The following is a 13,167-nucleotide window of genomic DNA, read 5'->3' as shown; positions in this document are numbered from 1 at the left end:
GTTCGATTCCCCACTTCTACACTTGCACCTGCTGGAATGGCCTTGGGTCAGCCAGAGCTCTCTTATCTGGGAGAACCGGGTTTGATTCCCCACTCTTCCAGTTTCAGCTGCTGGAATGAGCTTGGGTCAGCCATTGCTCTCTTATCTTGGAGAACCGGATTTGATTCCCCCGTCCTCCACTTGAACCTGCTAGCATGGCCTTGGGTCAGCCATAGCTCTCTTATCTGGGAGAACTGGGTTTGATTCCCCCCTCCTCCACTTGCACCAGCTGGAATGGCCTTGGGTCAGCCAGACCTCTCTTATCTGGGAGAACCGGGTTTGATTCCCCACTCTTCCAGTTTCAGCTGCTGGAATGGCCTTGGGTCAGCCATTGCTCTCTTATCTTGGAGAACCGGATTTGATTCCCCCGTCCTCCACTTGAACCTGCTAGCATGGCCTTGGGTCAGCCATAGCTCTCTTATCTGGGAGAACTGGGTTTGATTCCCCCCTCCTCCACTTGCACCAGCTGGAATGGCCTTGGGTCAGCCAGACCTCTCTTATCTGGGAGAACCGGGTTTGATTCCCCACTCCTCCACTTGCAGCTGCTGGAATGGCCTTGGGTCAGCTGTAGCTCTCGCAGAGCTGTCCTTTAAAGCGCAGCTTCTGTCAGAGCTCTCTCATTCCCACCCACCTCACTGGGTGTCTGTTGTGTGTTTGTGTGTGTGTGTGTGGGGGGAAGTTAAGGAGATTGTGAGCTGCTCTGAGACTCTAAGATTCAGAATATAGAGCAGGATTTAAATACAATACCTTCTTCCTTGGTTCAGATCTTAGTCTCTGCCTGTGTGGTGTCTGTGTATAAAGCCCCCCACAATGTGAGCTTGCTCCCGTGGCAGAAAAGAGAAGAAAAATCAGCAATGGCCAGGACTGCCGTGTCCCAGCAACTGAATAGTAATGACTAAGACCCCACCCCTCCAAGACTGCAGTGGTGTTTGCAAAGCAATTGTAAAAAGGCCAGCGGGAGACCATTAGGGGTTAAGAGTGGCAGGCTCTACTCTGGAGAGCTGGGTTTGCTTCCCCTCTCCTCCCTCCAGGAGCAGCCTGCTGGGTGACCTTGGGCCAGTCACGTCTCTCTCTGAATTCTCTCAGCCCCGCCTGCCTCACAAGGTGCCTGTTGCGGGAGGGGAAGGGAAAGCAGCTCTGAGACTCCGTAAAGTAGGGAGAGGAAAAGGAAAGGTCCCCTGTGCAAGCACCAGTCGTTTCCGTCTCTGGGGTGACGTTGCTTTCACAACATTTTCACGGCAGACTTTTTACGGGCTGGTTTGCCACTGCCTTCTCCAGTCATCTACACTTTCCCCCCAGCAAGCTGAGGACTCATTTGACCGACCTTGGAAGGATGGAAGGCTGAGTCAACCTCGAGCTGGCTACCTGAGAACCCAGCTTCCACCAGGGATCGAACTTAGAGCTTAAGACTGCAGTACTGCAGCTCTGCGCCACGGGGCTCTTAAAGTAAGGAGAAGCCACCTGGCTCCTCCCCAGCCCTCCAGTTCCCTTCCCAAGAGACTCCCCCCCCCACACACACCTCGCAATGCTCCCGGTAGAGCAGCTGGAAAGCTTTCACGTCCTCGGCCCCGATGCCCTCCGGGAGGGTCTTCCCTTGCAGGTCCAATTCCGCAAAGTCAGGCAGGCTGCGAGAGGGGTCTGCAACAAGAATGGGAGCAGGGAAAGCTTCAGAGACCCCTCCTCACTTCCAGCAAGCAGCCCTGTCTCTTCTTAGCAGACACGGGAATCGTGTCTATGGGGTTGTGAGAAGCCATCTTGGATCAGGCCAATGGCCCATCCAGTCCAACACTCTGTGTCACATAGTGGCCAAAAAAAACCAGGTGCCATCAGGAGGTCCATCAATGGGTTCAGGACACTAGAAGCCCTCCCACTGTGCCCCCCAAGCACCAGGAACACAGAGCATCACTGCCGCAGACATAAGAGAACATAAGAGAAGCCATGTTGGATCAGGCCAATGGCCCATTCCAGTCCTACTCTTTATGTCACACAGGGGCCAAAAAACACCAGGTGCCATCAGGAGGTCCACCAGTGAGGCCAGGACACTAGAAGTCCTCACACTGTTGCCTCTCCAAGCACCAAGAATGCAGAGTGTCACTTCCGCAGACATAAGAACAGAAGTCATGTAAGATCAGGCCAATGGCCCATCCAGTCCAGCACTGTGTCACACAGAGGCCAAAAAAACCAGGTGCCATCAGGTGGTCCATAAGAACATAAGAGAAGCCATGTTGGATGAGGCCAATGGCTCATTCAGCCCAACACTCTGTGTCACACAGTGGTCAAAACCAAGCTGCCATCAGGAGGTCCATCAGTGACAAAGAGTGTTGGACTGGAGGGGCCACTGGCCTGATCCAACAGGGCTTCTCGTATGTTCTTATGTGACAGAGTGTTGGACTGGATGGGCCACTGGCCTAATTCAACATGGCTTCTCGTATGTTCTTATGTGACAGAGTGTTCGACTGGAGGGGCCACTGGCCTGATCCAACAGGGCTTCTCTTATGTTATGTGACACAGAGTGTTGGCCTGGATGGGCCATTGGCCTGGTCCAACATGGCTTCTCTTATGTTCTTGTGTGACACAGAGTGTTGGCCTGGATGGGCCATTGGCCTGATCCAACAGGGCTTCTCTTATGTTCTGATGAGTCAAGGGGCCCATGGAGACCTTGGCCGGTCCCCACACAGAGCTTTCCAGAGAGCCGCAGTGACACAGAGTGTTGGACTGTATGGGCCACTGGCCTGATCCAAAATAGCTTCTCTTATGTTCTTATGTGACACAGAGTGTTGGACTGGATGGGCCGTTGGCCTGATCCAACATAGCTTCTCTTATGGTCTTATGTGACACAGAGTGTTGGACTGTATGGGCCACTGGCCTGATCCAACATGGCTTCTCTTATGTTCTTATGTGACACAGAGTGTTGGACTGGAGGGGCCACTGGCCTGATCCAACATGGCTTCTCTTATGTTCTTATGTGACACAGAGTGTTGGACTGTATGGGCCACTGGCCTGATCCAACATAGCTTCTCTTATGGTCTTCTGTGACACAGAGTGTTGGACTGCAGGGGCCACTGGCCTGATCCAACAGGGCTTCTCTTATGTTATTCTGTGACACAGAGTGTTGGACTGGATGGGCCATTGGCCTGATCCAACATGGCTTCTCTTATGTTCTTATGTGACAGAGTGTTGGACTGGATGGGCCACTGGCCTGATCCAACATGGCTTCTCTTATGTTCTTATGTGACACAGAGTGTTGGACTGGATGGGCCATTGGCCTGATCCAACATGGCTTCTCTTATGTTCTTATGTGACACAGAGTGTTGGACTGGATGGGCCACTGGCCTGATCCAACATAGCTTCTCTTATGTTCTTATGTGACACAGAGTGTTGGACTGGATGGGCCATTGGCCTGATCCAACATGGCTTCTCTTATGTTCTTCTGTGACACAGAGTGTTGGACTGCAGGGGCCACTGGCCTGATCCAACAGGGCTTCTCTTATGTTCTTTTGTGACACAGAGTGTTGGACTGCAGGGGCCATTGGCCTGATCCAACATGGCTTCTCTTATGTTCTTATGTGACAGAGTGTTGGATTGGATGGGCCACTGGCCTGATCCAACATGGCTTCTCTTATGTTCTTATGTGACACAGAGTGTTGGACTGGATGGGCCATTGGCCTGATCCAACATGGCTTCTCTTATGTGACACAGAGTGTTGGACTGGATGGGCCATTGGCCTGATCCAACAGGGCTTCTCTTATGTTCTTATGTGACACAGAGCGTTGGACTGGAGGGGCCAGTGGCCTGATCCAACATGGCTTCTCTTATGTTCTTATGTGACACAGAGCGTTGGACTGGAGGGCCCAGTGGCCTGATCCAACAGGGCTTCTCTTATGTTCTTAAGTGACACAGAGCGTTGGACTGGAGGGGCCGTTGGCCTGATCCAACAGGGCTTCTCTTATGTTCTTATGTGACACAGAGCGTTGGACTGGAGGGGCCAGTGGCCTGATCCAACATGGCTTCTCTTATGTTCTTATGTGACACAGAGCGTTGGACTGGAGGGGCCAGTGGCCTGATCCAACAGGGCTTCTCTTATGTTCTTATGTGACACAGAGCGTTGGACTGGAGGGGCCAGTGGCCTGATCCAACAGGGCTTCTCTTATGTTCTTATGTGACACAGAGCGTTGGACTGGAGGGGCCAGTGGCCTGATCCAACAGGGCTTCTCTTATGTTCTTATGTGACACAGAGCGTTGGACTGGAGGGGCCAGTGGCCTGATCGAACAGGGCTTCTCTTATGTTCTTATGTGACACAGAGCGTTGGCCTGGAGGGGCCAGTGGCCTGATCCAACAGGGCTTCTCTTATGTTCTTATGTGACACAGAGTTTTGGACTGGAGGGGCCACTGGCCTGATCCAACAGGGCTTCTCTTATGTTCTTATGTGACACAGAGCGTTGGACTGGAGGGGCCACTGGCCTGATCTAACATGGCTTCTCTTATGTTCTTATGTGACACAGAGCGTTGGACTGGAGGGGCCAGTGGCCTGATCCAACAGGGCTTCTCTTATGTTCTTATGTGACACAGAGCGTTGGACTGGAGGGGCCGTTGGCCTGATCCAACAGGGCTTCTCTTATGTGACACAGAGCGTTGGACTGGAGGGGCCATTGGCCTGATCCAACATGGCTTCTCTTATGTTCTTATGTGACACAGAGTGTTGGACTGGAGGGGCCACTGGCCTGATCCAACATGGCTTCTCTTATGTTCTTATGTGACACAGAGTGTTGGACTGGAGGGGCCACTGGCCTGATCCAACATGGCTTCTCTTATGTTGTTATGTGACACAGAGTGTTGGACTGGAGGGGCCAGTGGCCTGATCCAACAGGGCTTCTCTTATGTTCTTATGTGACACAGAGCGTTGGACTGGAGGGGCCAGTGGCCTGATCCAACAGGGCTTCTCTTATGTTCTTATGTGACACAGAGCGTTGGACTGGAGGGGCCAGTGGCCTGATCGAACAGGGCTTCTCTTATGTTCTTATGTGACACAGAGCGTTGGCCTGGAGGGGCCAGTGGCCTGATCCAACAGGGCTTCTCTTATGTTCTTATGTGACACAGAGTTTTGGACTGGAGGGGCCACTGGCCTGATCCAACAGGGCTTCTCTTATGTTCTTATGTGACACAGAGTGTTGGACTGGAGGGGCCACTGGCCTGATCTAACATGGCTTCTCTTATGTTCTTATGTGACACAGAGCGTTGGACTGGAGGGGCCAGTGGCCTGATCCAACAGGGCTTCTCTTATGTTCTTATGTGACACAGAGCGTTGGACTGGAGGGGCCGTTGGCCTGATCCAACAGGGCTTCTCTTATGTGACACAGAGCGTTGGACTGGAGGGGCCATTGGCCTGATCCAACATGGCTTCTCTTATGTTCTTATGTGACACAGAGTGTTGGACTGGAGGGGCCACTGGCCTGATCCAACAGGGCTTCTCTTATGTTCTTATGTGACACAGAGTGTTGGACTGGAGGGGCCACTGGCCTGATCTAACAGGGCTTCTCTTATGTTGTTATGTGACACAGAGTCTTATGTTCTTAAACTTACCCAAGAACTGCTGGTACTGCTGCACCTGGGCGCTGATGTCGGACAGCCCCGAGGCCTGCTGCTGCCCCACGGCCACTCCGTTGGTCATGCCCTCCATCTTCTGTATGGGCTTCAGCCTGCAAAGCAGAGGAAAGCAGGGTCATGGCAAGGCTCAGGGGCTGCCCCAGGGCATGGGGGAAGGGAGGAAACAAGGCTATGGCCTATGTGCCAGGAGACGAATATGGCTGCGATCTGCCATATGTGGGTGATGCAAGGAAGAGAGCCAGCTTGGTGTAGTGGTGCGTGGACTCTTATCTGGGAGAACCAGGTTTGATTCCGCCATCATCCACTTGCACCTGCTGGAATGGCTTTGGGTCACCCATAGCTCTCTTATCTGGGAGAACCGGGTTTGATTCCCCACTCCTCCACTTGCAGCTGCTGGAATGGCCTTGGGTCAGCCAGAGCTCTCTTATCTGGGAGAACAGGGCTTGATTCCCCACTCCTCCACTTGCACCTGCTGGAATGGCCTTGGGTCAGCCAGAGCTCTCTTATCTGGGAGAACCGGGTTTGATTCCCCACTCCTCCACTTGCACCTGCTGGAATGGCCTTGGGTCAGCCAGAGCTCTCTTATCTGGGAGAACCAGGTTGGATTCCCCACTCCTCCACTTGCAGGCAGGCAGAGCTCTTGCAGAGCTACCCTTCAAAGGGCAGCTTCTGGGTGAGCTCTCTGTTGTGGGGGTGGAAGGTAAAGGAGATTGTGAGCAACTCAGACTCTGAGATTCAGAGGGAAGGGTGGGATATAAATCCAGTATCTTCTTAAGAGAGCCAGCTTGGTGTAGTGGTGAAGTGTGTGGACTCTTATCTGGGAGAACCAGGTTTGATTCCCCACTCCTCCACTTGCAGCCTGCTGGAATGGCCTTGAGTCAGCCATAGATCTCTTATCTGGGAGAACCAGGTTTGATTCCCCACTCCTCCACTTGTAGCTGCTGGAATGGCCTTGGGTCAGCCAGAGCTCTCTTATCTGGGAGAACCGGGTTTGATTCCCCACTCCTCCACTTGTAGCTGCTGGAATGGCCTTGGGTCAGCCAGAGCTCTCTTATCTGGGAGAACCAGGTTGGATTCCCCACTCCTCCACTTGCAGGCAGGCAGAGCTCTTGCAGAGCTACCCTTCAAAGGGCAGCTTCTGGGTGAGCTCTCTGTTGTGGGGGTGGAAGGTAAAGGAGATTGTGAGCAACTCAGACTTTGAGATTCAGAGGGAAGAGTGGGATATAAATCCAGTATCTTCTTAAGAGAGCCAGCTTGGTGTAGTGGTGAAGTGTGTGGACTCTTATCTGGGAGAACCAGGTTTGATTCCCCACTCCTCCACTTGCAGCTGCTGGAATGGCCTTGGGTCAGCCATAGCTCTCTTATCTGGGAGAACCGGGTTTCATTCCCCGCTCCTCCACTTGCACCTGCTGGAGTGGCCTTGGGTCAGCCATAGCTCTCTTATCTGGGAGAACTGGGTTTGATTCCCCACTCCTCCACTTGCACCTGCTGGAATGGCCTTGGGTCAGCCAGAGCTCTCTTATCTGGGAGAACCAGGTTGGATTCCCCTCTCCTCCACTTGCAGGCAGGCAGAGCTCTTGCAGAGCTACCCTTCAAAGGGCAGCTTCTGGGTGAGCTCTCTGTTGTGGGGGTGGAAGGTAAAGGAGATTGTGAGCAACTCAGACTCTGAGATTCAGAGGGAAGGGTGGGATATAAATCCAGTATCTTCTTAAGAGAGCCAGCTTGGTGTAGTGGTGAAGTGTGTGGACTCTTATCTGGGAGAACCAGGTTTGATTCCCCACTCCTCCACTTGCAGCCTGCTGGAATGGCCTTGAGTCAGCCATAGATCTCATAGGAGTTGTCCTTGAAAGGGCAGCTTCTGTCAGAGCTCTCTCAGCCCTACCCAGGGTGTCTGTTGTGGGGGGAGAAGATAAAGGAGATTGCAAGCAACTCTGACTCTCTGATTCAGAGAGAAGGGGGGGAATATATCTGCAGTCTTCCTCCTCTGCAGTCTTCTTCCTCAGGGGTTGCGCACAGAGCTTTCCAGAGAGCCGCAGTAGCCAGGCAATGAGAAATTGTGCCCGGGTGCTGCCTCCTACCTTTGCTTCTGAGAAAAGGGCTGCTGCCTCATGGCCAGGTGCTGCTGGTCCTCCATGAGCCGGAGTAGGGGGGAGTTGGCCTTGATGCGCAACCCGTAGTAGTGGTATTTGGAGTTTCCCCTGAAAGACAAGCGGGGAGGGAGGACAAGGCTGATGGTTACTCCCTCTGCCTTTGGTACATGAGAGGGGCCATGGCTCAGTGGTAGAGCACAATGATTGGCATGCAGAAGGTCCCAGGTTCAATCCCCGGCATCTCCAGTTGGAAGGACCAGGCAGGAGGGGATGGGAAAGACCTTGGCCTGAGACTCTGGCTCAGTGGCAGAGCCTCTGCTTGGCATGCAGAAGGTCCCAGGTTCAATCCCCGGCATCTCCAGTTAAAAGGACCAGGCAGTTATGAAAAACTATGGCATAAAATAGAAGAAGATATGCTAAAGTGGAACAAGCTCAACTTGTCATTGTTGGGCAGAATAGCTGCAATAAAAATGAATATCTTACCAAGGATTATGTATTTGTTTCAAACCATCCCCATTGTGAAAGATGCTAAACAGTTTGATAAATGGCGAAGGAAAATTTCGGAATTTGTATGGGCCGGGAAGAAACCAAGAATTAAAATGAAAGTCTTGACAGATGCAAGAGAGAGAGGTGGATTCCAATTACCAGATTTGAAACTGTATCATGAAGCAATTTGTTTAGTATGGATGAAAGAATGGATAATGCTGTTAAACAAAAATCTTTTAGTGTTGGAAGGCCATGGAAAAAAATTCGGCTGGCATGCATACTTGTATTATGGAAAAAAGAAGATGGACGGTCTTTTCTCTCACCACTATATAAGGAGCAGTCTACTGAACGTGTGGATAAAGTATAAGAAATATGGTGATGAGAGGAGACCTTTGTGGATAGTGCCAGCGGAAGTGATAAAGTTAACGGCTAAAACAGTTAAGGAAAAACAACTATCATACAACCAGTTACTTAAAATACAAAGTGGGAAAATAGAACTGAAAACTGCAGAAGAACTGAGTTATAAATATGATTGGTTTCAAATGCAACAAATAAAAAGCTTGATGGAGAATGATATCAAAGCTGAAGGAATAAGGAAAGAGCAAACAGAAATGGAAGGAGTTCTGCTTGGAGATAATGAGAAATTAATTTCAAAAGTATACAAATTACTTTTACAATGGTCTACAGAAGATGAAGTAGTGAAATCTCAAATGATAAAATGGGCAATTAATGTAAATAAAGAAATAAAGATGGAATCTTGGGAACATTTGTGGAAAAATTCTATGAAACTCGCAACATGTCATAGTATCAAAGAAAACTGCTTTAAGATGATGTATAGATGGTATATGACTCCAAAAAAATTAGCAAAGATGAACAACAAGATGCCAGATAGGTGTTGGAAATGTAAAAAGCACGAAGGTTCTTTCTACCATATGTGGTGGACTTGTGAAAGGGCTAAAATGTTTTGGCAAATGATTCAGCAAGAGATTTCTAAGATTTTGGGATATGAATTCAATAAAGTGGCAGAGATTTTTCTGCTGGGATTACAAATGGAAAAATTTCCAAAAGAAGATAGAACTTTAATATGGTACTTGCTCTCAGCTGCTAGGACATTATATGCACAGCTGTGGAAGCAAGAAAAAATACCAGAGAAATGGGACTGGATTACAAAAGTTATGTCATGGAGTGAAATGGACAAATTAACAAGAAAACTAAGAGACTATGATCTAGAACTTTTTAATCTGGAGTGGAAGAAATTCAGAAGATATGTAGAGAAAGAGTGGAAAATAAAAGGACATTGGACAATTTTTGATGATTAAGATTTTTAAAATAAGAATATAACTCTTGGAGGGTTTTTTTTTTCTTAATAGCTAAGGGTACCTTTAATATTTGCTTTTTTAAAAAATAACACTGGCGGGGGTCAAGTAATGGAGGGAGGGGTGGGAGGAAAGTAAGATATGGGGTAGGAAGATTTTTTTTCTTAAGCTCTTTATAAGTTGTAGATATAGTTCTACTACCATATGTTACTAATAAAATTGTTTATAAATAAAAAAAAGGACCAGGCAGGAGGTGATGGGAAAGACCTTGACCTGAGACCCTGGCTCAGTGGCAGAGCCTCTGCTTGGCATGTAGAAGGTCCCAGGTTCAGTCCCCGGCATCTCCAGTTAAAAGGACCAGGCAGGAGGTGATGGGAAAGACCTTGACCTCAGACCCTGGCTCAGTGGCAGAGCCTCTGCTTAGCATGCAGAAGGTCCCAGGTTCAATCCCCGGCATCTCCAGTTGGAAGGACCAGGCAGGAGGGGATGGGAAAGACCTTGACCTGAGACCCCGGCTCAGTGGCAGAGCCTCTGCTTGGCATGCAGAAGGCCCCAGGTTCAATCCCCGGCATCTCCAGTTGGAAGGACCAGGCAGGAGGGGATGGGAAAGACCTTGACCTGAGACCCTGGCTCAGTGGGAGAGCCTCTGCTTGGTATGCAGAAGGCCCCAGGTTCAATCCCCGGCATCTCCAGTTAAAAGGACCAGGCAGGAGGTGATGGGAAAGACCTTGACCTGAGACCCTGGATCAGTGGCAGAGCCTCTGCTTGGCAGGCAGAAGGTCCCAGGTTCAATCCCTGGCATATCCAGTTAAAAGGACCAGGCAGGAGGGGATGGGAAAGACCTTGACCTGAGACCCTGGCTCAGTGGCAGAGCCTCTGCTTGGCACGCAGAAGGTCTCAGGTTCAATCCTCAGCATGACTCTGGAGTCATAGAATCATAAGAGTTGGAAGGGACCTCTAGGGTCACCTAGTCCAACCCCTTGCACAGTGCAGGAAACTCACAAATCCCTCCCCCTAAATTCACAGGATCTTAGAACATAAGAACATAAGAGAAGCCATGTTAGATCAGGGCAATGGCCCATCCAGTCCAACATTCTGTGTCACACAGCGGCCAAATATATATATATATACATACATACACACACACACACACACACTGTGGCTAATAGCCACTGATGGACCTCTGCTCCATATTTTTATCTATAAGAATCTTCATTGCTGGCAGATGGCCATCCAGCCTCTGTTGAAAAACCTCCAAGGAAGGAGGGCCCACCACCTCCCAAGGAGGAAGCCTGTTCCACTGAGGAACCGCTCTAAACTCACAAGCACCTCCCACTAAATTCACAGGATCCTCATTGCTGTCAGATGGCCATCCAACCTCTGTTGAAAAACCTCCAAGGAAGGAGAGCCCCCACCTCCCAAGGAAGCCTGTTCCACTGAGGAACCGCTCTCACGGTCAGGAAGTTCTTCCTAATGTTGAGCCAGAAACTCTTCTGATTTAATTTCAACCCATTGGTTCTGGTCCTGCCTTCTGGGGCCACAGAAAACAATTCCGCGCCACTGTTCCTCTGAAGAAAATGGCTGCTTTGGAAGGTGGACGTTATGGCATTGTACCTCCCTTTTAAGCCCCTCCCCAAACCCCGCCCTCCTCAGACTCCACCCCCCAGATATCCAGGTACTTTCCAATCTGGAGCCGGAGACCCCATTTAACATACGTCACTGGTCTTAACTAGTTTAGCGCTTCCCCTTCCCCCAGTCCCTTCTCCTAAAGTCAGGGTGGGGGTGGAGTCCACGGGAGAACCTGGTCCACGTTTACCTGGTTCCGAGCCGACGGGTGCGGAGCCCCATGAACACCGAGCGGATCAGCTTGCCGAAGGAGGCGGCGTTGACGGGTTCCAGCTTCTGCTCCTGGCAGTGCAGCAGGTAGTGGCAGTACAAGGTGCTCCGCGGGAGGCTCACCCCTTCCGCTGTCTCGTAGTTATCCAGGAGCCACTGGACCTGTGAAAAAGAAGAAGACGGCAGATTTATACCCTGTCCTTCTCTCTGAATCTCAGAGACTCAGAGCGGCCTACAATCTCCTTTCCCTTCCTCCCCGAAAACAGACACCCTGTGAGGTAGATGAAGAAATTGGATTTATATCCCGCCCTCCACTCCAAAGAGTCTCAGAGCGGTTCACAATCTCCTTTCCCCTCCTCCCCCACAACAGACACCCAGTGAGGTAGATGAAGATATTGGATTTATATCCCGCCCTCCACTCCGAAGAGTCTCAGAGTGGCTCACAATCTCCTTTACCTTCCTCCCCCACAACAGACACCCTGTGAGGCGGGTGGGGCTGAGAGAGCTCTCCCAGAAGCTGCCCTTTCAAGGACAGAGTCTCAGAGCGGCCTACAATCTCCTTTCCCTTCCTCCCCAACAACAGACACCCTGTGAGGCGGGTGGGGCTGAGAGAGCTCTCCCAGAAGTTGCCCTTTCAAGGACAGAGTCTCAGAGCGGCCTACAATCTCCTTTCCCTTCCTCCCCAACAACAGACACCCTGTGAGGTGGGTGGGGCTGAGAGAGCTCTCCCAGAAGCTGCCCTTTCAAGGACAGTTTCAGAGCGGCCTACAATTTCCTTTCCCTTCCTCCCCCACAACAGACACCCTGTGAGGCAGGTGGGGCTCAGAGAGCTCTCCCAGAAGCTGCCTTTTCAAGGACAGAGTCTCAGAGTGGCCTACAATCTCCTTTCCCTTCCTCCCCAACAACAGACACCCTGTGAGGTGGGTGGGGCTGAGAGGGCTCTCCCAGCAGTTGCCCTTTCAAGGACAACCTCTGCAAAAGCTATGGCTGATCCAAGGCCATTCCAATAGGTGCAAGTGGAGGAGTGGGGAATCAAACTTGGTTCTCCCAGATAAGAGTCTGCCCACTGAACCACTTGTGGACACTCAATGAAATTGCTGAGCAGTCAGGTTAGAATGGATAAACCAAAGAGTGATTAACGCATGGAATTCACTGCCACAGGAGGTGACAGCGGCTATAAGCATAGACAGCTTCTAGAAGGAATTGGATAAACATATGGAGCCACAGTGTATTGATAGAACTCTGTCTGGGGCAGTGATGCTCTGTCTTCTTGGTGCTTGGGGGGGGGGCACACTGTGAGGACTTCTAGTGTTCTGGCCCCGTTGGTGGACCTTCTGATGGCACCTGGGTTTTTTGGCCACTGTGTGACACAGAGTGTTGGGCTGGAAGGGCCATTGGCCTGCAAGACCGTCCTCTTTCGAATGGCCTTCACTCAGTAAACTGTTAAGTAAATTCACCATTTGAATAGCACCAAAATATTAACATATTAATATTAACTAATTGTTTTTAGAATTTTAATAGTTTTTTAATTATTTGTTGGTTTATATTGTTAGTTATAATTCAATGTATGTATTGAATCCGGCGGGGAGGGCGGGATATAAATAAAATGTGAATGAATGAATGAATGAATGAATGAATGAATGAATGAATGAAATCCAACATGGTTTACCTTGCATTCTTATGTCTGCAGCAGTGATTCTTTGTATTCTTGATGCATGGGAGGGGTAACAGTGGGAGGGCTTCTAGTGTCCTGGCCCCACTGATGGACCTCCTGATGGCACCTGGGTTTTGGCCA

At 50.4% G+C, this 13,167-nt stretch overlaps 1 protein-coding gene across 1 annotated transcript in view; it reads right to left on the bottom strand.

Moving 5' to 3' along the window:
- RFX1 (regulatory factor X1) overlaps positions 1-13,167 on the bottom strand; it is a 118,531-nt gene that overhangs the window by 20,954 nt on the left and 84,410 nt on the right. The window contains exons 10-13 of the mRNA XM_060252666.1: positions 11,353-11,534; positions 7,723-7,842; positions 5,621-5,736; positions 1,559-1,677 (exon numbers count right to left, since the gene is read on the bottom strand). Of these exons, the coding sequence (XP_060108649.1) occupies positions 1,559-1,677; positions 5,621-5,736; positions 7,723-7,842; positions 11,353-11,534 (537 nt within the window). The remainder of the gene's footprint in view (positions 1-1,558; positions 1,678-5,620; positions 5,737-7,722; positions 7,843-11,352; positions 11,535-13,167) is intronic.

This window comes from Heteronotia binoei, chromosome 13 (genome assembly GCF_032191835.1).
Source record: "Heteronotia binoei isolate CCM8104 ecotype False Entrance Well chromosome 13, APGP_CSIRO_Hbin_v1, whole genome shotgun sequence".
Classification (NCBI taxonomy): Eukaryota; Metazoa; Chordata; class Lepidosauria; order Squamata; family Gekkonidae; genus Heteronotia; species Heteronotia binoei.
Note: the sequence above shows the minus strand (reverse complement) of the source record. Positions and strands in the feature narration are given on the sequence as shown.